General features: G+C 40.3%; 1 protein-coding gene across 3 annotated transcripts in view; it reads right to left on the bottom strand.

Moving 5' to 3' along the window:
• Window positions 1–26,128, bottom strand: part of JAG2 (jagged canonical Notch ligand 2) — a 153,504-nt gene that overhangs the window by 43,354 nt on the left and 84,022 nt on the right. For 2 of the 3 annotated variants that reach the window (XM_069082352.1, XM_069082350.1), the window contains exons 6-12: window positions 7,494–7,624; window positions 6,850–6,969; window positions 6,252–6,365; window positions 4,602–4,715; window positions 3,878–3,991; window positions 2,360–2,406; window positions 291–464 (exon numbers count right to left, since the gene is read on the bottom strand). In XM_069082352.1, the coding sequence (XP_068938453.1) occupies window positions 291–464; window positions 2,360–2,406; window positions 3,878–3,991; window positions 4,602–4,715; window positions 6,252–6,365; window positions 6,850–6,969; window positions 7,494–7,624 (814 nt within the window). The remainder of the gene's footprint in view (window positions 1–290; window positions 465–2,359; window positions 2,407–3,877; window positions 3,992–4,601; window positions 4,716–6,251; window positions 6,366–6,849; window positions 6,970–7,493; window positions 7,625–26,128) is intronic. The other variant, XM_069082351.1, reaches the window with a different exon arrangement.

Here is a 26,128-nt window from a genome sequence, read left to right as displayed (position 1 = left end):
TATATATATATATATATATATATATATATATATATATATAATCTACTGATTCCTAAATAAAACAGAGAAGGTAGTCCTACAAGAAGACACTTGGGTCAGACCTCCCAGGGACTTCTCCACAGAAAGTTCTCATAGAACCAACAATGTTTTTTTTTTTTAATGAAGTACTGCAGGGTCCTTGGACTTTTGAGATGGCTCTTTTTATTCTAGGCACCCCTGCCATGGTCCCATAAGCCCAAGAGGCTACTGCCATCAACATTCCCTAGGGAAAGAAAAAGTCATTCACTTACCTCACAGAAGACACCAGAGAAACCTTTAGTGCAGTGGCAGCGGAAGCCATCTACTAAGTCCTCACAGAGCCCCCTATTCTGACAGGGGTTGCTGGCACATTCATTCTTCTCCAGCTCACAGTGCTTGCCCATAAAGCCCCGGGGACAAAGGCACTGATAGTCATTCACCTCATCCTGGTTAACACAGGGCAGAAAACAGGACTCAATTCTTCATCTTCATCTTCATCATCATCATCATCATCCCCATTAGATTTGCAAAGTGTAACCCTTATATCAATCCTGTGAAGTAGGTGGTGCCAAGTGAGGTTATTTTAAATATTATTATTATTTGACATTTTTTGGATGAGGAAAAAACTGGGCCTCAGAAGGATGATTTACTGTAGGTCACACAACTAGTAAGTGTTGTTAAAGGATCAGGGCTAGAACCCAGGTCCCAGGATTTAGTGCTAGATTTGATCAAGTCCATTCCTACCATTTTACAGAGGAGGTATCCGAGGTCCAGATATTCTAAGTAACTTCCTCCAGGTTACAGAGGTAGCTAGCAAGGCCATGATTTGAAACCAATGTCTCTGAATAAATCCAATAATCAGGGAAAGTAAATTATTCCTAGGAATCATTCCTAGGCTCATGAAGGAAAGCAAAGAATATGTCTTATCCATCCTTGTACCTCTCTGACCTGAAAAGTGCCAAGCACAGGGCTGGTCTGATAGCCATCATTCAGTAAATATTGAGTTTTTGGCTGAACAATGCAGGCCATGTGGATCACAGAAAAACTTTACATCATCCCTGATGCTTCAAACATTATGGTTCAAGTCAATGACCTGGAAGCAGCAAAATGAATGGATTAAAAGTTTAATGGACAATTTTGATTATAAAATTGAAAAATTTTTGCACGATCAAAACAAATAGTTAGAATTAGAAGAGAAACTGTTAGTTGGGGGAAAATCCTTGCATCATGTTTCTCTGATAAAGTTACAATAGGGAACTATTTCCCTATATGTGAGAAGAAGAGCCATCCCCCAATACATAAATGGTCAAAAAATATGAATAGGTAGTTCTTAAGGGAAGAAATCAACAATTGTGAAAAAAAATGCCTCAAATAACTAATAAAAATGAAAATTAAAACATCTTGATGTTCCACCTCATATACCTCATACTGGCAAATATGACAAACAAGGAAAATGACAATTGTTGGAGGCACCATGGGAAGATAAACATATTAACGCACTGTTAGAGCTGTCTAGACATTCTGGAAAGCAATTTGGAACGATACTTGAAAAGTCATTAAACTGTGCTTATCCTTTGACCTAGAATTACTACTACTGGTATATAACCCAAAGAAATAAAAGATGGGAAGTAAAAGACCCATCTATACAAAAATATTTATAACAGCACTTTTTGATATTGGAAATTATGGGGTGCCCACTATTTGGGGACTGGTCGAACAAATTATGGTATATTAAGGTATAATGAGATATTATTGTATAAAATGTTAAATATTATTGTGTCAAATGGTGAAAGGGATACATTCAGAGAAATCTGTATGAACTAAAGTGGAATTGAAGTGACCAGAGCCAAGAGAACAATTTTTACAATGATGACAACATAGTAAGGAAAAACAATCTTGAAATACTATGATTAATACAATAACTAACCATAACTCCAGACGACTGATGACAAAGTATGCTACTCATCTCCTGACAGAGACATTATGTACTAGATGTATAGAATTAGCCAGGCATATTCAGATACAACCAATGTAAAGATTTGTTTTATATGACTATACTTACTTGTTAAAAAGGAGAGTGTTCTGGAAAGGGGCAAGGAGACTGGGGTGTGAATATAGCTATAGTAATACCAAACAAAGTTTGTTTCAAAAAACAAAGCAAAATGTATGCCCCAAGTCAACCCTGAATCCCATTTTCCTCTCTGCCCAACATCCAGGGCTTGCATTTTGGGATATTCTGGTATATATGAGAAACAGAAAAGGTGTCAAGTTGGATAAACATGCCTGGCACACAGTAGGTACTTCATAAATGCTTACTGAATAGAAGTAAAGAGATTGTTACCTTGCATGTGCCTCCATTCTGACACTGTCCCCGGCAATCATTGATATCTAGGAAACAGAACAAAGACTTACTGTCTATTCTCAAACACAGAGGACAGGAGGGGGAAAGTGGAGAGAGGGAGTGAGGGGCAAGGGGAAGGGAGAGAGAGGGAGAGGGAGAGAAAGAAGTGAGAGGTAGAAGAGACAGGGAGAAGAGGGGGAGGAGAAGAGGGAGAGGAGAAAAAGAGAGGGAGGAAGAAGGAGAAAAGGGGGAAGGGAGGGAGAGGGAAATGGAGAAACAGATGGACAGAGAGACAGACTAGGGTTCTTTCAGACCAAAGAATATATATTTAGCTCAAACTCCTCTTCTCCTGGTGAGAGATTCAGAAATCCATGAATATTGAGCAAGCATCCAGGGAAGAGATCCAGGTCTAATGTAAATAATGATTATGTACATATGTGTATATATTTTTGGACTGGACCTGTGACCTCATTGGTAAAAGGAAACTCCCCTTAACAATACAACTTAGTCTTTAAGTGTTGTCTAGGGCAAAGAGAGGAAGGTTAAGTGACTTACTCCACAGCCAATAAAATATTAGTAGCAGGACTTGAACCCTTATCTTCCCTACTCTAAGGCCAATTCTCTATCCACTATCTCTATCCATGGTGCATCGCATGAGAATACCAATTTGCATGATTTTCCTAGCACTTTAAGGTTTACTTCCTCCTTATGCCAATCATGTGAGGTTGAAGTGAAAATACCATTACTGACTGAGCTCTGCTTTGCAGATGAGGACTCAGGTCCAGAATGCTTAGGTGATTTCTAAATCAGTCTCTACTGATTTTCAGCAAGCACTGGATTAGTTAAGACTATTAACTCACCTGTACCTTTGGCTCAAGCTTAGAGATAATATTGTAGAAAAGGAAAAATTCATAGTACACTTAGTCTAGAAAGTCACCAAGAAGATGAAGGGATAGATGTAGACAGATCATAAATCTATAAAAGAATTAGGGTCTTTTCAGGAGGAATGTGAAGAAGGGACTTTTAGAGTCAAGGAAAGACTATCATACTTTATATTTCAGGGGAACAACCAGGCTGACACTCTAAACAGGGTATACAAGGGTCTGGATGACTTTCTTGAGGTCGGAGGCAGAAGGACTTAAGGAAAATGAATATTGTACAGTTTATTCATCAATCAGGGCACATTCCTGCAAATGAAGGGCTAATGCTTCCTTCCCAGGAGCCTCTAAAGGGTCAAGTAGAATCTGCAGGACTTCCTTTCCATTCATTTAGCTGAGCAATTTACAGGATCAAAGAATTTCATCTACTCCAATTCTCTCATTTTAGAGATGGGGAAACAGAGGTCAGGGGAGAGGTTGAGGGAGGAAGTGTTCAAGGTCATAGGGATATATGTGGCAAATCAGGGATTCAAACTCAGGTTCTCCCATGTCTTGCAGTCCTGACATTTACCCACAAGGCATTTGCCCTCTAAAGAAATGAGGCCACTCTTCCCCCAGGTCCCTCAGAGGCAATACTAACTGATGTGACAATTCACTCCTCTCCATCCTGGGATGCAGTCACAGTAATATCCACCAATCAGATTTTTGCAAGAAAAAGCATTAAGACAGGGCTTCCCCTCACATTCATTAGCGTCTGTGAAAAAAGACAGAGAAGAGAATAAAGCTCACACCAGCAGACACAGGGTCCTGTACATCTACCAAAGCAAGATACCGGCTCCCGCACACCCACCAGAGCCCCCATGCCTAGCAAGCAAGAGGAAAGAAGAAAAGAGGGATGAGAAACAGGAGATAGTGACATTAGGACATAGGATGATTAGTCTGGGCTACCAGAGCATAAAAGAAGAACAAGCTGACAGGACAAGGGACAGATGAGGGGAAAGCGGGATAGGGAAGATGCAGACTGCTTAATCTTAGGCTCCAGCTCTGCCTTCTGAGCCTGGCACCTACATGCTAATCCCCTCACTACCACATAAGATCCTTGTACATAGAAAAATTAAATATTACCCCCAACCCTGGTGAGAGTCAGAAGGCCAGCTGAGGCTCCAAAAGGATGGAATAGGGACATATACATAGGATATACCACACAAAGCCTAAAGCCTTGGTTTGATGAGACTCAGGCAGATAGTATTGTGAGTCAAGTGAACAAGTGAGTCTGCCTGGAGGGTAAGGCAGGTGGAAGCAGCCAAGGGTCTGTGTCCCTGGGGCTGAGCATACTTCCCAAGGCCCCCAAAACATCTTCTTACCCAGCTGGCACGTTGTGCCCACCCACTGCTGGGGGCAGATGCACTCAAAGCCATTCACCTGGTCAATGCAGGTGCTTCCACGGGCACAGGGGTTGGATGCACACTCGTCAATATCTGCAAAGAATATTCATGCAAGAGGAAAAATTAAGAAACTGGGGAACATGCAGAGGTCTTGACCATCAGAGATACTATCTGAGGACCCATTATAGAGTGCTAGAGGTAGGAGCTAAAGGAAGGACATGAATTTCCCACCTCCCTCCAGAAGAACAGCATGCTGGAAACAGACAAAGATGAAGGTTCAAGAATCCACACACTCATACTTTCCCCTTCTAAAACCAAACACACTAGAACCCCCTGTCCTGGTCTTAGCTTCCTAAGAAACCTAAACAGTGACCTAAAGGGAAGGAATTCTGTTTTTTTTCCCTAGACTTGCTAGGCAGAGAGTCATACCAGGAGAATCAATAAGATGCTGGCATTTCCCCAGGTCCTGTCCTTGGTCTATCCTCTTCTTTCTCTACAATTACTCCCATGATGATCTAATTTACTCCCATTACTTCAGCTATGCCAGGTCTGGATATCCAGCCCTGACCTAGATTCTGAGTTCCAGATCTGTGTTTCCAACTGCCTACAAGACATTTTCACCTTAATGTTCTATTAGCATCTAAGACATAACATACTCAAGTCTCTCCCCTTCTAACTTAACTATTTCAATTAGTGGCACTCCTTCGTTCTCTATGGTTTGAAACCCATTTTTAACTCTTCCCTTCACTTCACATATCCAATCAGTTACTGGGTGCTGTTGACTCCACTCCCTTAACACCAATCTAGACTATTCTATTGTTCTAGCCCTTTAGGGGGCTTCCCACCCCCCAGCTCTTACTTTCCTTCAATACTTCACTCACATTCTGCCAGATCTGGCTTACTCATCAACAGGTTTAGTAATATTTTGCCTTTGCTTAAAATCCTTTCGTGGCTTATGAAGATCAATCTCTTTAGTCTGGTATTCAGTCAACAATTAAGTAGTGAACAAGAATTTGCTTATTAAGCATTTAACCATGTGCTAGGCACTATGTTGGGATGCAAATAAAATCAAAATTTGTCCCTTTCTTCAAAGAGCTCATATTCTAATGAGGGAGACAAACAGGTATATTCAATAAATATAAAGAACAGACGAAAGCTAATCTCAGAGAGAGGGCACTAGAAGCCAGGAGGACCAAGAATGATTTCTATCTCCTGGAACAAGCACATTTTTTTTTCCTTTTTCCTATCAACTTTTTTTTTTCCTCATCAAACTCCTTCCTATTACAGCAAAAGTGGGCATTTTTCATATTTCCTTACATTGTTCATTATGTGACTTGTATTCTCACATAAATTGTGCATTTCCTGAGAGTAGGGAACTTACCTTAAGCCTTTCATCCCAGGGCACAGTCCTGCACAAAGGTCTAAACATACTAAGTGACTGCTGAACAAACACATGCATGAATAAATGAATGAATGAGAGCTGACTGTGCATCCCCTGTTTGCACTGGCAAGCAAACAACCCTTTTGAGTGCTGAGGATTACAGTCCATTTGCCTGGATGCTCTTCCCACTGCCTGTACTCATTCTCGGGAAAGAAGCAGGTCCCATGTATGAGTTGTGAAGTACCTACCAATGGCACAGGTGGGCCCACTCCACCCTGAGGGACAGTGGCACTCAAAACTCGAGGAGACTTCATGGCAGGAGCCACCATTGGCACAGGGATTAGATACACATGCATGCTCCACTGGGAAAAAACAAAATTCTTGTCAGCCACTGTCTGTGGTAACATGCCAAGCCAACAGAGGAGAAAAAGACCATTCTTCAACTGATGCCTCCCCTTACCCCACCCCAACCACATTCCCAGTACTATGGTTGAGGTCAGGGCATGTGTTTCTACAGGAAAGAGACAGATTGTTTTCATCTCTCATTACATCCTTCCAACTGCCCTAGGAAGGAGGCAGGATAGAGGTTAACATGCCCATTTTACAGATGAGGAAGAAATTAAAGCCTGGGAAAGTCCAGAGACTTTCATTATTCACACACTAAGACGGTGGCAGAACAGGGACTGGATCCCAGGTTTCTTGAGTACCTGCTCAGAGATCTTTCTATTGAGCCACACTGATAACAGTTTCTCAGCAGGGAAAAAAGGAACCCAGAAGGAGTCCCTTGAGGCCCCACTGTGACGATGCCAGGAAGGAGCCAAAGCAGCTTGGCACCAGCATTCATACCGATCTCACAGTTCTTTCCTGAGTATCCATCAGGGCAGGCACACTGATACTGGTCTGGCTCTGTGTTCATACATGTTCCTCCATTGGTACATGGATGGTGGTTTCCACAGTAGTTCAGGTCTAGAAACACAGAGAGAGAGAGACTTACACAACAGTCTCCAAAGTTACAGCTCCTATATTTTATCAGACTTTGGGCCAGAACAGTCTCCCTCCCTCAAATCCCTGTCCTCAACACAAACCCATTGCTGGGATTCTGTAAGGGCTCCCTTTGCCCAAAAGGAGGAGGCCACAGGAGTCTGACAAAGTAGATAGGAAGGCAGTCTCTCTCCTCTCCTCAAGCCCCTAGCCAGGCCCTCTGCAAGTGGTGAACTAGCCTGTGCCTGAAGACCTATTGGGATGAGGAGTCTCATTCCCTACTGAGGCAGTCAATTCCACTTTTAGACAGCATTAAATATTGGCAAATTTTTCCTCACATCAATAGTCTCCTTTTATCAGATCCTGTCTTCCATCTTGATTTCACCATGGCAAAGATGCACTGAAATCCATTTAGATCTCATTTGCTTTTATTCTTCCCTTCCATATACTGCATAAAGAGGAGTTCCTATCTTCTTTCCCTGCCAAGACTGGAACTGAACAGGAAATACCTTTGTCACAAAGAAGTCCTCCCCAGTTGGTCTCACAGTTACATTTCCAAGGCTCTGTACAGCTCCCATGAAGACAGCCAGGATAAGTGACACACTCATCACAGAACCTTCCCTGCCAGCCATAATGACACCTAAAAGAGGAGGAAGAAAAAAAAAAGAGTCAGCAGGTGCCCAGGCATATGGCGGCCAAAGGCACACTATGCTTTATTCAGCACAAGTACATCCTGAACTAGGTGCTACTCCTTTGGCTCAAAGGCAGATTATACATGTAAAGAGTACTCATTTTCACTCCTTGAAAGCAGCTAGGGGAATGAAGGGAGAACACAATGGACAGGGATGCTGTTGCCTCCTGTATCTTGCCAGACTTCTGCTCACCTTCACGATGGGTGGGTGATAATAGGTCACACATCCTACCATGTGCAAGTCACTAGGCTTGTCTCTGAATGTAATGATGTTGCTCACTTCTGTTTAGCGAGTTAAAATTTAAAAACCACTTTGCTTATAATATCTCTGTGACAAAATGAGAGCAAGGCCCTGTTTTATAGATGCGGCAACTGAATTTCAAAAGAGATAAAAGTGAGTGCTTTGCTTATGAGACATGTAGCAGGTAAGTATTACAGTCTAGATTTGAACCTAGAGCTCCCAAGTTTTTCTTATGACATGCTGACTCTGCTAGATCTCTAAAAAGACACCTATGAAGTAGGCCACACACTGAAGGAATTAACATTGCAATAGGGGAAAAGGTATACACATAATTCTGATACAAGGAAGAATGTAATAAGTAGAATGTGGGGTATGATAGATATGAGAAGAGCAATGTGTGTGTGTGTGTGTGTGTGTGTGTGTGTGTGTGTGTGTATGTGTGTGTTTAGGGAGGGAGGGACAAAAGAGGGTGGAAATCAGAGATGATTCAGTGAAGATATTATATCTGGTTGAGTACTAAAGAGAGAGGAAAATCTCAGCAGATGGAGATGGGGGTGAGGAATCAGTTCTCATGGAGAATGGTGTGATGAGAGAAGGCAGGAGGAGAATGAGACAAAATGGGTCTAGTATGGCTAGAGTACAGAGGGATGGTGTCACACTTGAATAGCAACTAATGCCTGTGTCTGCAAACTGACTTAGAAAACCACAAACTGCCTCTAGTTTGACACTTCGGGTACAGGACACAGGGGAAGAGGAGTAGTGTAAAGCAGCTGATGAAGCAGAGCTTCCAAAATCAGGACAAGTGTTCATCCTGCAGGCAATAGGGAGCCACTGAATTTTTTTAAGTAAAGGAGTAACATGATCAGACCTGTGTATTAGGCAGAGTGAAGGTGGGATGAATTAGAGGGAAAGGAGCTATAGATCAGGCGACCAATTAGTCAGGAGTCTATTATTATAGTCCAGGTGAGAGCAGATGAAGGGCCGGGATGGAGTGGAGGCTGTAGGAGTGGAATCTGAGAGTCCCGGCAGGAAACTGTGGTCACAGCTTGGCCCCCGCAGCTATGGGACAGCCAGGCTCTGGTTATTTTGAGGTGGGGGGAAGGGCTAGATGGAGAGGGTCAGAGAGACAGCTGTCTTGTCAGTTTCCTCAGAGTTATTTTAGGAGTGAGTCTGCTCTGTCCACAAAGTATCTGGAAGGACAGGCACTGGTGTCCTTACTTAGTAAAGTAAAGCATAGAAAAGCCCCGAAACGGAGAAGATGAGAAACCAAGGAAAAACCCGACTACTTTATATACGCAAAAATACATGTCCCTGGGGGAAGGTGAGGGAGGGGGAATCTACGGACTGGGCAGCGTTTCACTGAGTCACTTTTTGTTTAAATATTAATAATAAAGTCTTTCTCCTCTACCCTAGAAAGTTGGTCTTTTTGTGCAAGGAGAAGGAACTCAGGATCTGGTTTGTGCTGCTAGGAAATAAGATATTTAATTAGTCAGTCATCACCATGTATAGAGAAGAAGCTCCATGACCTTGCGTAAGTCAGGGGCACTGGGCATGCTCTAAGGCTACAGGTCACAGAAGAGGTTGCAATCTGCATTGTGAGAGGAGTTTCCTCATTGGGAATTCCCTATACCATTGAAATCATTAAATAACTCAATGAATATTTTCTCCTCAAATCTCCAATTGGTTTGGACAAACCATATCAAACCAATCTAATTACTGTGGAAGAAAGAGAGATGGAGACAGTTCCTGAGGTTCTAATCACACCCTTACTCCATACAATCTCGTTAACTAGGGAAAAGTACCTTCTACTTTGATTTTTTTTTCTACTTTGATCTTTTGATGGGATCTCTCCTTAACAGTATGGATCACAGTCATTCAAGTTCTTCTTTTCTTATTTTTACAAAATTTTAGTTTATGTAATAAAACAAGCATTTCCATTATGTATAATAAAAAAGATGATTGTTCTTGTGCAATTCTTAATCATATCTTTCTGAAAGGACAGCATCTAGTCAACATGCTAGACACTGTCCTCTGGTTCTTTTCATACTAAACAGAAAAGGAAGGAGACACCTTTCCCAACTGTGCATAGGAGGAGAATACTTCAAAGTATAGAGGGGGTCAAAAAAGACAAAATGGGTAATTTTGAGTAGATAAAATTGGAAGTCTTTCTTCCCCTCTACCACCCCCTCCTACAAATAAAATCAAAGGAGTTGGAATTAGAAAGAGAGTTAAATAGGGAAAAAAACCTCATAGAAAGTTTCTCTGATAAAGGTCTTTCATCCAAGATAGAGAGGAAACTGATATAAATATATAAGACAAGAGAGGCAATCCTCAATAGATAAACGGTAAAGATATGAACACATAACTTTCAAAAGAAGAGAGGAAAACTATTGACAATCATGTAGAAAAAATACTCCAAATAACTAATAGTGAAAAACAAATTAAAACAATTTTGAAGCTTCATCTCACACTCATCAGATTGTCAAATGTAAAATCAGATGACAAAAGATGAAAATGACAATTATTGGGGGGGTGGTGGTGATGAGAGGCTAGGCACACTAATGCATCTTGGTGGAACAATGAATTGGTCCAGCCATTCTAGAATGCAATTTGGATGTTATACAAAAAGCAATGTGGACTTTATCCTCTAATTGGAAGATGGAGCAATGAACTCCAAAATATTCATTTAAGAAGGGACCCAGGCCAGCCATTTCTTCACATCCCACCTGGCAGCACTCCTTTGGAATTCTCTATCAAGCCCCCCTTGGCAGGGCACATCCCTCCCAACTTCATTGTCCTTTTGTTCATGGTCTTCTTCCCACAGGATTATAAACTCCTCAAGGTAAGGAATTCTCTTTCTTTTTCATATATGTATCCCTAGCACTTAGCACAGTGCCTGGAACATAGTAAGCACTTAAAGTTTATTGACTGTAGCTTCTCTTTGAAGCACTGATAAACTACCAGTCACATACCACAAGAAGCTGAAGAAAGAGGGAAATGTATTACATCAATATTTTTTGCAGGATTCACTGTAGCAAACACCTGCAAAGTGACTGCTCATCAACTGAGGAATGCCTGTGCAACTTACAGTACTTGAATGTAATATAATATTGTAATGTAAAAAATTATGAAAAAAATAGGTTTAGACTAGAGCACCCTAGGAAGACTTGTATGAGCCAATCAGAGTGAGGTGGGCAGAATCAGAGAGCAATTACATAACTACAATAATGTAAAAGTAAACAACTTCGAAAGACTTTAATCAGTGCAATGACAAGGCTGATGCAGGGTGGCAAAGAGATAGGCAGACCAGATATGCAGAATGAAATTTACAATTTTCAAATAAAGTCAATATGCGTATTTGGTTTAGTTAACTATACTTATTTATTATAAGGGAACAATTCTACTGGAAGGGGAGGAAGTGTTGGTGGATAGTGACAGTGATATAAAAAGCAAGAAAAATATCAGAAAACATTTTAAAAATACACAGAAACAAGCAGAAAGAAGTTCAGAAAGGGACATGAACAAGACAATTTTATCACCATTGTGTTAAATTCAATATCCACTTAGAAACTATATAGTTTCATTTACAATCCTTATCTTCTCTCTGTTCAATGAAATGTTCCTGTTGATGTTTAAGTTCCTAATAATTTTTAATTGAAAATATGAACCAATTATGACTTATAAAATTAAAAAAAACGGAACCAATTCTGAAGGCACTAAGCCTATCCACTTCTTATCTCTCATTATCATTACAGGACTAGAATATCTTTTCCAGTTATTCATGCACCCATCTCTCAAGTGGCAAGCTGCCCATGATGTTCTCATAACTATCAAATCACTGTGGTGAAAGGCACCACTGAAGTTTTTTATTTTATCCCATTGTTCTCAAGCTAGACTCTACTTAACAGGAAAGAAGAGAATGGACCATGAAGGAAGAGAGATGGACCAAACGTCCTGTAGGTGTTCCTGCCATCTCCCAGACATAAGTGATTTGCCTAGGGTCACATAGCTAGTAAGTATTTGAGCCTGGATTTGACCTCAGGTCCTTCTGACTCTGACTACCAGATTACCCAGTGTGCCACCCAGATGCCTCAGTCTCCCAGACTTTTAGTGAATTCAAAGAAAGCTCACACTTGTAAGACAAGGTCAATGTTAGGGTTAGTGCTAGGTTCTTATTAGTGATAGGTCCATGCCACTGAGACATCACATTAGATAGTCACAGTCCATCACTGTATGAGGAAATTCTGAGGCTAATTCCAAGAGTCAAAATGGCCCTAGAGAAAGCCTTGACTTTACCACCTTTGTTCCTATGAATATTCCTCACAGTCATTCAATCATTTATCATGTTCCACAGATATGTTCTATGTCTTCTCAAGAGGCTCAGCAACAAGAAACCTTTGAGGTCCAATGCATGGGTTACTTCCTCTTAAGAAGTCAACCCAGATTAACCCTCACTAATCTCTTCTCTTCCTAATCACAGAAAGCACTATCTATAACCATCTATTTCTAACACTTGATTACAACATCCATCCCTTGAACAAATGCTATTGTCTGTTTTTAAGATATTCTGCCATTGTGGGTCCTCCATTCCAACCACACTGTGGATTCTCTACATGCCAGGCCCATCCCCCTCTTAGTGCCCCAGAGTGTGAAATCCCAGAGGACAAAACCAGGGTCTACTTCTCATCTATCTCCTGCAAATCATGAAACTTCCTGAGGCCAGGAACAGGTACAGGTGCTTTTTGAGGCCCACAGACCGAGATCCTTAAGATCATGGCCTGGTTTTATCCCTCATCTATCTTTTCCCAACATAGCTCAGTACCTGGCTGGGCACACAGGGCTCAGGGACATCCACTGAATTCGACAGCTGGAAGAAACCTCAGCAGATTTTCAGTTCAACCTATACCTCAAAAGGAATATTTACGGGGCGGCCAGGTAGCACAGTGAGTAAGAGCACCGGCTCCAGTGTTGAGAAGACCTAGAGTTCGAATCCCGGGCTCAGACACTTAGCAACCACCCAGAAACACCTGGCCGTGTAACCTTGAGCAAGTTACTTAACCCCAATTGCTTAGGGGTGGCCAGGTGGCTCAGCGAGTAAGAGCACCGGCTCCAGTGTTGGGATGAACTGGATCAAATCCGGGCTCAGATACTCAGCACCACACCCAGAAATAACTGGCCGTGTAAACTTGAGCAAGTTACTTAACCCCGATTGCTTTAAAAAAAAAAAAAAAGGAATATTTACTACAGTATATACACAGGAAGTGGGACTTGAGCCTTTTTTTGAATTCCGAGTCCTGTCTTTCATAACCTATAACCTCCTCAGGCCACTCATTCTACTTTTTGATTATTAGGAAGTTTTTGCTTACATCCAAGCTTAAATTTCTCTCACTGCAACTCCCACTCATTTTCTAGCATTGCCAATTCTAGCAGAAAGATAATATCTGACTTACTCTACCCTCATTCACATTAGTCATCATCTCCATCTATCCCTCCCTGCCCCACCTCCTCCCCCATTTAGTTTCCATTAGTGTTGAATTCTGACCTTCAGTTCATTTTCTTTGGCCATATTTATATTTTATCCATTATTCTTTCCCCATCTATATCTGGAGGAGAAGGTTTGGGGCTCTTAGATGAATTATATTGTATTCCAACCCATGTTGTCTTGGACTGGTATTTATCATGTGACAAATCAAGGCCATTATCTACATAATATGCTCACCCTTGCCCACCACTCTTTGCTCTGAATTTTTTTTAGACCTTGAATGAGGTTTGGAGCTGGCAAGGTCTTTAATCTAACACCCTGTCTTCATTATACAGAGAGGAAAGTAGTAATCAGTAAACTGAAAGTGGCTTAACTAGGTCACACCAAGGGAGTACGAAAATATTTGAATTTAGCTCCTCTGACTCCAAATCCAGGGCTTTCCCTCCCTACACCAGAGACCCAGTTCTGATAAGGTGCCAACATGTAGCAATGTCTTCAGTTTCTGCATTTACATTTTCATAAGGAAAAAGTAGTGCCTTCTTAACCAGAAAAGGCAAGGAGCTGTAGTGGAATAGACAGTCCCTGCTTTTATTACCATTGAGAGTTTGGTCAAATTTTCGATCTCTCTAGGACTCAGTTTCTTAATCTATAAAGTGGAGGAAGAGAGGTCCTCCAAAGTCCCTTCCAGGCCTAAATCTATAATCCTAAAGAAGCAAATAATGAGGGGTGGCTAGGTGGCACAGTGAATAGAACACCAGGCCTGGAGTCAGGAGGACCTGAGTTCAAATCTGACCTCAGACACTTAACACAAAAACTATCTGTGTGATCTTGGGCAAGTCACTTAACCCCAATTGCCCTCCAAAAAGCAAAAAAAAAAAAAAAAAAGCAAATAACGTTCTTGTTCAGTAAACAGTTCTACCTTAAGATTAGCTGCTAAAGGCACTCCAGGACAGCCAAAGTATCACTTGCCCAAGGAGGGTGAGGGGCAGGAAGGATGGCAAAAAATAGCCCAAATGAATGGAAAAATGATTCAATGTTGCAGTGACATGCACAAGATGGTGTGGGGCTGGCCAAGACAACAATAACTGGGCTTAAGGTATTGGCTTAAAATGCCAAGAAAGGTTGGATTAGTCTGGAACTTGTCTTTTCTTTCCAATAAAAAGGTACATTAAAGTAGAATGAGAGACAATGATTTCAGGACCAATGGTTAGGCCTGGGAGGTGTGAGGGAGCCAAAAGTCTCACTGCACCCTGGGAAATGCTATTTTCTAACACTCTTCACCATTTTCCCATCCCCTAGTCTCCTTCACACACACACACACACACACACACACACTCACACTCTCACTCACACACACACACCCCCCCTATAAGACATCCAACTGACCCAGAGTCAATTCAGACATTTTTTTTTTCTTCAGAGGAAACAGCACATAGAAATACAGGTTTAAATCCTCTAGGGTAATCTCTTCATGCCCAAGCCAGGGGAAGGAGTTTGTCCATGGTCACAGATGATTATAAAGAGCAGAGATGGGACTCAGATCCTGGGCCTTGAATTACAAAACTAGCATATTGCTATTACTAAATTACCCCCTTAACACTCAATATAAACCTATATGGCAATTAAAACTTTTTCTTATAACAAACACCTGATTCAGGTTCAAATGCAAATGTAAACCTAGTGATTGATATATTTACTTGATAAAATGGTGTCCTTTACCCTTAAATATTCTAACAACAAATTTTGGAGTTTGTGCTTGCAAAGGACCTTAGCAATCATAATCTACTTCCCTCGCTGTATGGATGAGTAAACTTGAAGCTTGGAAAGAAGTGACACAGCGAGTTTTGCAGCTGAAGTCAGAACCTAGGATTCCTATTTCCTCACTAAGGGCTTCTTCTACAGCATCCAAATAAGGGACTTAGTCCCAGCAAACAAAAGAAGGTAATCTCTTTCGAAGGAGGAACAATTGTTTTTGGCCTCTGTATCTCCATTACCTAGCATGGAGCCTGGCAAATAGTAATCACTTAATCAATGCTTATTGAATGTATGAATGAATGAAAAAGTCCCTTTCCCTAGAAGGAGTCAATCCTACAGGGTAAAGAGAAAGTTAGTTCCTTGTTGCACTCTACTCTGCCAATGGGAGTAGGCTGGTAACTAAGATGTGTTGGGGAGGGCTGTTAGAAACCCAGGGTACCAGAATTAATTGACTATCATTCAATACCAGTTTCCTTTGCACAAAGGATATGGAAAGACAAGTCTGGGAAACAATGCACTGAGTGGTTGTGCTTTCTGGAACCATGGTACCAGATACTCACCTCTGAAGCTGCTGAGAGACAGATTTCAGCTCAATATAAAGAAATACTTAGTAATCAGGAAGGAGAGAAGGAGGGAGGTGCAGGCAGCACCTGAAGATTAGCAGGACAAGAAGAAACAAGTCTGTCCCTCTTGACATGGACTCCATCTATTCTCTCCATATAAGATTTAATTGGGTTTTCTTATTCCACCCTTCTGCATATGAAGGAATGCTGGCCTGAGATTCAAGATACCTGGGTTTAAATCCCAGTTCTAACAGAATAAGTGTGTGGCAAGTGTCAAGCAGGTCACTTCCCCTGTTGGAGTTGTGGATTCCTCACTTTTAAAGTGGGGATATCTACCCTAATGCCACAATAAGGATGCTGTAAAGGAGGAGCTTTGTAAGTCTTAAAGTACCCTTTAGGATATTTATTTTGTTAAACATCATACAAAGAGCCAAGGATCACATGCTGCATACCCACTGCAGTTTTCCTACAAAGTTAAATTCGTCAATTTTGAGATAATCTCACCAAGCAGGAATACTTCCTGCTAGTGTCTCTCTTTGCAATGCAGACATATTCTAACTGTTGGAGATTTCAGATCCCTCCATGGCTAAACAGATTCTGAAACATCTCTTTCCCCTGAAATGGGGGCGGAAGAGAGAAGTTTGACTGTCATATCTTGGGGACTCAAGGGGCCAGGCTGTGTTACAGCCAGAGCATCTCGGAATCATAAGGCACTTTACAGAGCATCTTCTCCAAGCCTTTATCACAAACCAAGCAAATAGTCACAGCTAGCCTTCACCTAGATACTTTGGAGAAGGGGAGCCCAAACTTCTCGAGAAGTCCATTCTTCTTACAGACAGCCTTAAATTGTTAGTAAGTTTTTTTTCTTTCTTTCTTAAGTTGAGCTGAAATCTGCATTTTCCCATTGTTCCTAGGACTGCCCTCTGTGGTCAAGCATTAGTCTAACTCTAATCTATCTTCCAGAGGATATCACTTTAAATACTCAAGGACAACTATCATGTCCTCCCTAAGTCTTTTCTTCCCCAGTTCCTTCAACTGATCCTCAAATGGCATGATCTCAGGATCCCTGAATACTCGTCACCTCCTGCTTTAGAAAATCTCTGCGTTATCAATGCCTTCTCTAAAATCTGCTGCCCAGAACTAGTCTATCTTAATGCAGTCTAATATCAACTCAGCTTTTCCTGCTGTTATATCATACTGTTGCTACACACTGATCTTACAATTCACTAGAATTCCCAGATCTTTTTCAGATGAACTGCTGTCTAGCTCATTCCCTCCCTCCCCCAACCTCACTGAGGTTGATTTTTTCAACCCAAGTCCAAGATATTACTTTTTTTTCTACTAAATTCTGTCTTATTAATTCGGCTGAGTGTTCTCATACTTTCTCAGTTCATGGTGCCCTTTTTGTCAAAGTAATTTTTTCATGTTGCCCCTAACCCAAAAGAAATACCTTACAAGTTCTGTTTATTAAGCATTTAAGTCCATACAATTTAATAAGTTATTTATGTCTTAACTTAGTAGCTGGTTGTTTTTATTTAATTATTAAATAACAACTAATGGGATGTGTGTTTTCTTTTGGTAACATTCCACAACTCCTCAAATGTTAGAATCTAGAAACCACTACCCTAATTACACTGATTTTCACAAGGCACTTAAATTTTATCCCAGCAACTGCCAAAAACTTATCTTTAGAGAGATATGACATTACAAATGAGAAAGTCTGAGAAGTTCCAATGTAGTCAAAAGTACAAGCAAACAAAAAATATATCTTAAACATTTGAGAATGTCACTCAAAGAAATGGAGTATAATATAATACTGAAACTCTGAACTCCCTTGAGCTAGTAGATTACTTAGTGTGGGAAAGATGTCCCAACATTTGTGTTGGACTGTGTGTTTCCCTAAAAAATTTAAGATACCATATACATATATATGTGTGTATGTACATATGTATGTATCTGGACATGGTCAAAATTAGAATGTGTTTTGCTTATCTATATGTGTTTATAGCAGCTTTTATTTTATTTTATTTTTTTTTGCTTTTTTTCAATGGGAATTGGTAGAGGAAGTGGAAAGGGCAGAATGTGGACTGGAAAATAAAACTGAATCTCAAAAAAGAAAAATTGTTAAAGATAATTAAAAAGAGATGCCTAATTTAGGGGAAATTCTGGGCCCTGAAAGACAATAAATACCTATAGACTTGACTAGCAAATCTTGTATAGAAGAGTATTGGTAATCCTAATATGTTTCATTAATGTTATATAAAAAGCCTTAAAAAAGTTAAAATGCCTCACAGTATCCCTGTGAATTCATTGTGGAGCCTTAGGGGGTTATGATATAAAGTTCTGGGAACTGCAAGATCCTTCTGGATTCCAACTCTGAAATCTTATGAGCTAGCTATCCCTTCTACTTGTCTTTTGAAAACTTGATTAGCATGCCATTTACAGCTTTAACCAAGGCAGTGATTCAAATGTTAAACTGCATAGGTCTTTTGGGTAGTATATTGGAGACCTTCATCCCCATCAACATTGATACCTGAACCAGTCAATCATCCTACCAGTTCTGATTCTGCCTAACTGTGCTATTGCCCAGCTTAGTTAGTCAACAAGCACTGATTAACATTTTATAATGTGTCCTTATCTTTCCATGAGAAGAACATGAAAGACATAAATCTTCTCTATAGTATTCCCCTCACCTGCCTGTCTAGTCCTCAAATGGAAATGAGATTGGTCTGAGATGATGAGATCATGTTGATTCTTTTGTGCCCACTGATTCATTTTCTTCCTTCCTTTCTTTTCTTTCTTTCTTCCTTTCCTTCTAGGCAATCAGGGTTCAGTGACTTGCCTAGCGTCACACAGCTGGATTTGAAGTCAGGTCCTTCTGACTCCAGGGCCAGTGTTCTATCCATTATGCCTGCCCCCAGATTCATTTTCTAAATGTTCACTAATCATTTCTTTCATAACACACTCAAGTATTTTGCCAAGAATCAAAGTCAATCTCATTAGTGTTTATTTCGCAGACTGAAAGTCATCACATTTGTTTTTCTCCAATCCTTCAGCACCTCTCCCATTTTCCAAAACCTTTCAGAGATCCCTGACAGTAGTTCAGCAATCATACCTGCCAGTAAAATGAATTTGTCAAGGTGTTCCGTTACAAACTCCTATTTATCTTGAGTATCAAACTCCCTTATTAATCATTCTTGCCTGTGCTTTCCAGCTCAAAGAACATTCCCTTTGCAAAAATGGAGAGGGGAAGAAGTATAAGAACTGAGCTGTTTCAGTCCACTGTCAGTTATCATCATTACATCCACCCAAGCAATGGTCCTATTTCTCTAGTTCTCTTTTCATCATGTAACTTTTAAAAATCCCTGCCCTTGGCTTTTTTTTTTTTTTTTGCTTTTTGGAGGGCAACTGGGATTAAGTGATTTGCCCAAAGTCACATGTCTAATAAGTGTGTCAAGTGTTTGGGCTCACATTTGAACTCAGGTCCTCCTGACTCCAGGGTTGGTGCTCTATTCACTGCGCCACCTAGCTGCCCTGTTGCCCTTAGTTTTTTAAAAAAGATTTTCCATGTGGTTTTAAAATTTTATCTTTTTACATCACCTAATTTATTCTCTCTACAATCAATTAATTAAGAAACATTTGTCAAGAACATTCTATGTTCCAGGCACTATGTTAAGCACGAATGTTTTTTTTTCTAACAGAACTAATTCCATTTTTAATTTCTTGCTTCATTTCTTCCAAGTACTTTGTAATATTTGTAGCAAACACATTTTCCCTGTGCAACTTTACTTGTACTTGTTATACAGTTATCCCTTTCACATCACAGGGCATGGTACCCCCTCTATTTGGAAAATCTGCATACAATTTTTTGTCCCTCCCTTCATATCAGAAAAGAAGTCTAAATTATTATGGTATTAAAAGATAAAGTATGCTGATATTATACAATATTGTACATATATTTTATGCACTTCTGAGTTTCTTCTGTGTCATCTTCTGGCTTTTGTGTGTCATCTGGGGCTTCTGTAAAACTCACCCTAAATTCCCATTTCTTATAATTACTTGTTATATATTGAAACCACAGTGGAGAGAGCCATGATGTAGAAGGGATAGCTGTAGTTATTTTCTTCTTCTGGGTTTACTTTGGGCTTTTCTTGATCCATAACATTTCTTCATTGTGTCTGGTATCTTCTTACTCCTATCTCCAGTTTCAAATACTGGTTTTGGACTTTATGCCAGGGCTGGGTTCTACCCCCTCTCATTCTTTTAGTGGGGTGGTGTTTAGTTATGCCTATTTGGTCCTGAACTCAATTTTCTGAGCACCTGACACTGGCCTCCAATCCTTCCTGCTGTGTTTGCACTCACAGCACTGGCATATTTCAGAGTGCCTAGTCTGGTTCTGCAGTAGGCCATTCCCGGGCTGCTGTGGGCTTCTAGCCTCTCTGAGGAACCCTGGTCAATGTATGGCTGCCGCTTTCTATTTCCTTCAGTTCTCCCCACATCAGGGCACTGCTGAGGGTTTTTCGGGCTGTTCACTTAAGCTTAAGTGTGCTTCCTTGGCAAGGTTCTTCTTCCACTGCCCATGGCTTCTGACTGTTTTTTTGTATAATCTTGTAATTTCTCCACCATTATTCACCATGGCATCCTTTTGAGAACACTGATAGAGAACATAATATTTCACATTGCCATCTTAACCAGAAATGCTTCCCCAACTTTTGAGTGTTGAACTTATCATTATAGCAAGTTAAGAAATTAACAGACATACACATAATAGAGGTCCCCCATTATTGTGCTATGATTCCTCTGTCGGGATTATTTTCCATTCTCATCTTGTTCCTTTTTCTATCTATGTTGTCTGCCAATAACAATTTTGCCTCTGTTTATTTTCACACAAATGAAGTGCTCACCCTGCTCCTTTCCTTCTGGTTTCTGGATTGGCTCACATAAACATATCTTCTTAATATATAATGCTACTCTGATGCCAACTCCCTTACCCTGATCTGTTCCTTTTCAATACATTATACCCATCCAGAGATAGCATCTAGAATCAATTCCACCAAAGCTTAGTGACACCTGTGTGGTTACATTTGCCTCTTGGCATTAGTATAATTTCATTATATTTACTATCTATACTTTGTTCACAACAAAACAAGGGCTAACATGTCCATTAGCATTTATCTTGACCCATGTTTTATTACTAGATCCTTTCTTGAGTTTGGTCTTGTGTGATTTTCAGGGTAGCTTTGGCATTTTCTTGACATCCTGTTTGTTAAGTGCAGACAATTTCTCCCTGTCCTTTACTTTTCAATTTAAAGTTCTTTTTATATTAGAAGAACTGCTATCAATGTCACTGGACAAAAGAACCAGGGCACTGAAATCATACATCTTTCAAGTATTAAATGAAGTAGCCCTGGACATCTAGTCTCCCTACTAGACTGCAAACTCACGGAAGACTGAGAATATCTAAATATTATCTAAATACTTTATCCCTTCCTCCTGACCCTGACATCACCTAGCACCTTCCCTGCATAAAGGAAGTGACTAATGTGTGTTGATTGCACCACCTTGTACTTCCTATTACCTGGACTTATTCCTTCATATATAAAACAATTGAGTTCAAAAAGATAATTGCTTCCAGGATGTAATTCTGGGGTCCTTTATGAATGTGAGGTACTAAAGGATTTATGCCATAAAGCCAGAGAGAATGAGAAAGTCCAGAGACCTTGAAGAGAATTTCCCATTATTTGATGGCTAAGTGGCTTCATCTTGCTATTAAGCCTCAAAGAGCAGCCTTCCACCTCAGCACTTAACTGCTGGAATCCAAGTGGAATTACTTGATGTCCAAATTGAAGAGCTTATTCCCGGACTTAAGCCATGAGGTACTATAATCCAATCTAATGCCCTAGCTCTAAGTAGAGGAAATGGGCCTTTTAAACTCATTTGTTGACTAGAACACGGAATTAATGGTCTCTGCTGTTGTTCATACAATGACCTGCATCCCAGAACTCCCAGACTGTGAGCACCAGGAAAAGTCTCCCTCTCACACCCAGTCTTTCCTCCCATTTTTCATTTCTATTGACTCAGAAAGTGGCTATTGTTTTTACCTATGAAGGGAAAGGTGGAGATATTCTAGCAACCTGGAATTGAGACTGGGATTGTTCTCTTAGATCCCCCAGAAGATTGAACTCACGTCTATCAACACAGCACAGTATAAAACAACACTCAATGGTGATGGGTTACGTTCTTCCCCACCCCCTGAATCTGACAAAAAGAGGTTTCATGTCACAACTTAATGCAGTTGCTCTTTCTGGCAAACCCATTACAGTACAGAAAGCAATGAATATGGAATCAGATAACTCATGTTTGAATCCTGGCTCATCTTCTTAACCACATGTGTGGCCCTGGGGAAGTCACTTAATGAGGTTTTCTCATCTTTAAAATGACTAGGTTAGACGAAATCAAGGTTTCATGACCATTCTTAACCATTTTGTCATGTACCTCTTTGGAAGTAGGATGAAGTCTATGGATCCACTCTCAGAATGGCATTTTTAAATACATAAGATAAAATACATAGGATGACAAATAAAAATAATTACATTGAAATAGTTCATCGGTCAATGAGTATTTTTTAAGTGTCCACTATATGTATATCAAAAAAGGCAACACGAAAGTCCTGCTATCAACTACACAAACAAGACACAGACAGACAGACAGACACACACACACACACACACACACACACACACACACACACACGATAAATTAGGGTAGTCTCAGAGGGAAGACACTAAGATTAAGGAGGACTAGGAAAGGCTTCCTGAAGAAGGTGGGATGTTAGATGAGGCTTGAAGGAAGCCAAGGAGCCAGGAAGGTAGGGAGAGAAGGAAGAGTAAGGGAAGCCAGTGTCACTGGATTACAGAAGATATGGAGGGATGTAAAGTATAAGAAAATTGGAAAGAGAGGAAGGAGATAGATGATGAAAGATTTTAAAAGCCAGGCAGGATTTATATTTGATTCTGGAGGTAACAGAGAACCATTGGGGCTTACTGAATAGGGAGGTGATATGTATTTTAGGAAGATCTATTTGATAGTCAAATGGAAGATGAGATTGGAATGAGAAGAGATTTGAGGCAAGGAGATCAACCAGAAAGCTACTGGAATAGTCCCTGTGTTAGACAATGAGAGCCTATGCCAGGGTAGTATCCCTGGTATATCCCTGGTATTCAGAATCCCAGCCTTGATGATCTCTAAGATCCCTTCCTATTCTAAATACTACAATTCTAACACCTGGTGCAGTGCTTGGGACATAGTGGGCACTTAATGTTTGCAGATTACTTCCCTAAGGGAATTGTCACTAACATTAATAAGCATGGATGAATCAGAGGACCAACAAGGGGCTGTCCTGAAAGCTGGTAAGAAGCAGGGTATACACATGTAGAAAAATATTTATAGCAGCTCTTTTTGTGGCAGCCAAGAACTGGAAATTGAGGGGATGTATATCAATTGAGGAATGGCTGAACAAGTTGCAGTATATGAATGGAATGGAATACTATTGTGCTATAAGAAATCATGAGTAAACATAAAGATTTACATGAACTAATGCTGAGTGAAGTGAGCAGAACCAGGAGAACACTCTACACAGTAACAGCAACATTGTGCAATGACCAACTTTGATAGACTTAGCTCTTCTCAGCAATACAAGGGTCTAAGATAACTCCAAAAGACTCATGATGGAAAATGCTGTCCACATACAGAGAAAGAACTATGGAATCTGAATGAAGATCAAAGCAGACTATTTTCTCTTTTTTTCCCCTTTCTTTTGCAGTTTTTTTTCCTTTGGTTCTAATTCTTCTTTACAACATGACTAATGTGGAAATGTATTTAATATGATTGCACATGTATAGCCTATATCAGATTTCTTGCTATTTTGGGAAGGGTGAGCAGAGGGAGGGGGAGAAAATTTAGAACTCAAAATCTCATAGAAGTGAATGCTGAAAACTAAAAATAAATAAATAAATAAAATTAAAAACAAAACAAGATGAAACTGGGTATAATGTAAATCAAGGGTGGGGAACCTGTAGCCTTCTAGATCCTTAAGTGTGACCTTTTGACTGAATCCAAATTAATGATTCACCTTATTAAAAGGAGCCTCAATAAGTTATTTAATCTCAATAAGAAAAGGAAACTGTGGTACAGTGGGGGAAAATTCCTTGCCTCAAGTCTCTCCTTACTCCAATCCATCTTCCACTTGGGCTTATCAAATAGATCTACCTAAAACAGATATCACTTCCCTATTCAGTGAATTTCAACAGCTCTCCAGAATCAGATATAAATTCCTCTCTCTAGCTTTTAAAGCCCATCATAACCTAACTCTTTCCTATCTTTCAATTTTTAAAATATTTTGCATCCCTCCCTATACTGTGATCCAGTGACACTGGCCTGCGGGTTGTTCCTTCCCTCCATCTCCTGGCTGAAGTCTAGACACCTACATTTTAGTTCTGGTTCTGACATTTGTTAACCATCTTCAACAAGTCACCTCTCCTTGAAGCTTCAGTTTCTCTTTCTATACAATGGGAATAATACTTGCATTGACATCAAAGGGTTGTGAAGAAAGAGCTTTCTAAACCTTAAAGTACCATGTGAACAATACACACAACCCCTTCAGAGAAATCTTGACACCAAACAGGGCTGTGGGACTTCAAATATATTCAAATAAATTCAAACATACCACTGTGACAGGATTCTCAAGGTGGATGTAATTTCTTTCTTCCCAACATTTCTCTTATGTCTCCTCATCTCTATTCTCACAGCTCCAACCTAGTGTTTATCACCTCTCACCTGAAGCCACTGTAACAGCTTCCTCTGCTGTCTCAAGTCTTTCCCCATTCTAATCCAAACTCTGTACAGCTGCCAAAGTGAAATCCTAAAGCATAAGGTTGACCATATCACATGCCTTCCTCCATTCATTAAATACTAGTGGCTCTCTATTTCTTCTAGAATCAAATATACATTCTGCTTTGGCATTTAAAATGGTTTACCCAATCCCTTCTCAACTTTTCAGTTTTCTTACACATCACTTCCCTCCATGTATTTGATGGTCCAACTATACTGGTTTACTTAGAAATCATGCTCCATCTTCCATGTTTGTGCATTACACTGGCTGTCTCCCATGCCAAGAATGCTCTCCTTCATTGTTTGCCCCATCCCAACCTTTTGGAAACCAACTCAACTGGTTTCCTTCAAGATGAAGCCCAAATCCAACCTTTCTCAAGAGACTTTTCCCAGTTATCTGCAGCTGCTAGTGTCTTCCACTCTCTGGTTTTCATCTACTATCTACATTTATGTTATCTCTTCTGGTAGGATATATAGGCTACGCTGGGACAAAGACTGTTTCTGCTTTTGCTTTGTCTCTCTAGCTCTCAGTACAATGCCAAGCATGTAATAATTTAAAAAATGCTTGCTGACTGATATATGTGAATCTCTCAAGGCACCATGAAGCACTGAGGTATGTATGTGTGTCAGTACCCTGGGTAAGTGAACAGAGAATTCATAAGTAAGTCTGAATTCCAGAAACATCTCCTTTTGCCCAAGTTGGCAGGAAGAGTTTAGGAAAATCTTGGTGATTAATGTCAAGAGATTTTTGATAAAAGGCAACACAAATGAAGAGAAATAGTAGGTGTGAAGTCTGAGAACTTGGATTCAATTCCAGCAATATGATACTTACTATGAGACTATGGGTTAATCCCTACACCTCTCTTGACCTTAGTTTGCTCATCCATGAAACAGGAATAATATTACTTGTACTATTTAACTCACAATGCTTTTATGAGGAAGACCTTAAAGCACTAATAACTGTAGGTCCCATTAAAAATGAATAGCTGTGCCATCATTGGCAGCAGAGCCAATATTGGGGAAAAATTCTTCCTTTTACAAGTTCTCCAGGAGTGGGGTCAGATGACCAGCACACAGACCAAGTACAAAGAACATGTAGCCAGGAATTTCACAAAATTATTGGCTTTAGAAAGTCCTGGAAAGGACCTCAGAAATCATCTCATCCAATCCCTTCAGTCAATCCATAAACATTTATTAAGCACCTACTATGTGTCAAGCACTTGTAGACTCTAGGACCACATTGTACAGATTTAGACCGGAAGGGATATTAGAGGTCATTTAGTCCAACCCCCTAATTTGCAGAAGAGAAACTGGGGCTCAAAGATGTAAAGTGCCATGTCAAGCTCAAACAGGTTCATGTGAATCCCTGATTCTCTGTCTTTAAATCTAGCACTTTCCATTATATTACACAGCCCCTCTTATCTTAAAGATGATAAAACAGGCCTTGAAATGTTAAAGTAATGTGCATAAGTTCACCTAGGGAGCAAGTAGATCTTGGATTCTAACCCAGGTCCTCTGACCCT

The sequence above is a fragment of the Petaurus breviceps genome, unplaced genomic scaffold (assembly GCF_028583685.1).
Source record: "Petaurus breviceps papuanus isolate PSGF00001 unplaced genomic scaffold, PetGlider_PUasm1.0 164, whole genome shotgun sequence".
NCBI lineage: Eukaryota > Metazoa > Chordata > Mammalia > Diprotodontia > Petauridae > Petaurus > Petaurus breviceps.
Note: the sequence above shows the minus strand (reverse complement) of the source record. Positions and strands in the feature narration are given on the sequence as shown.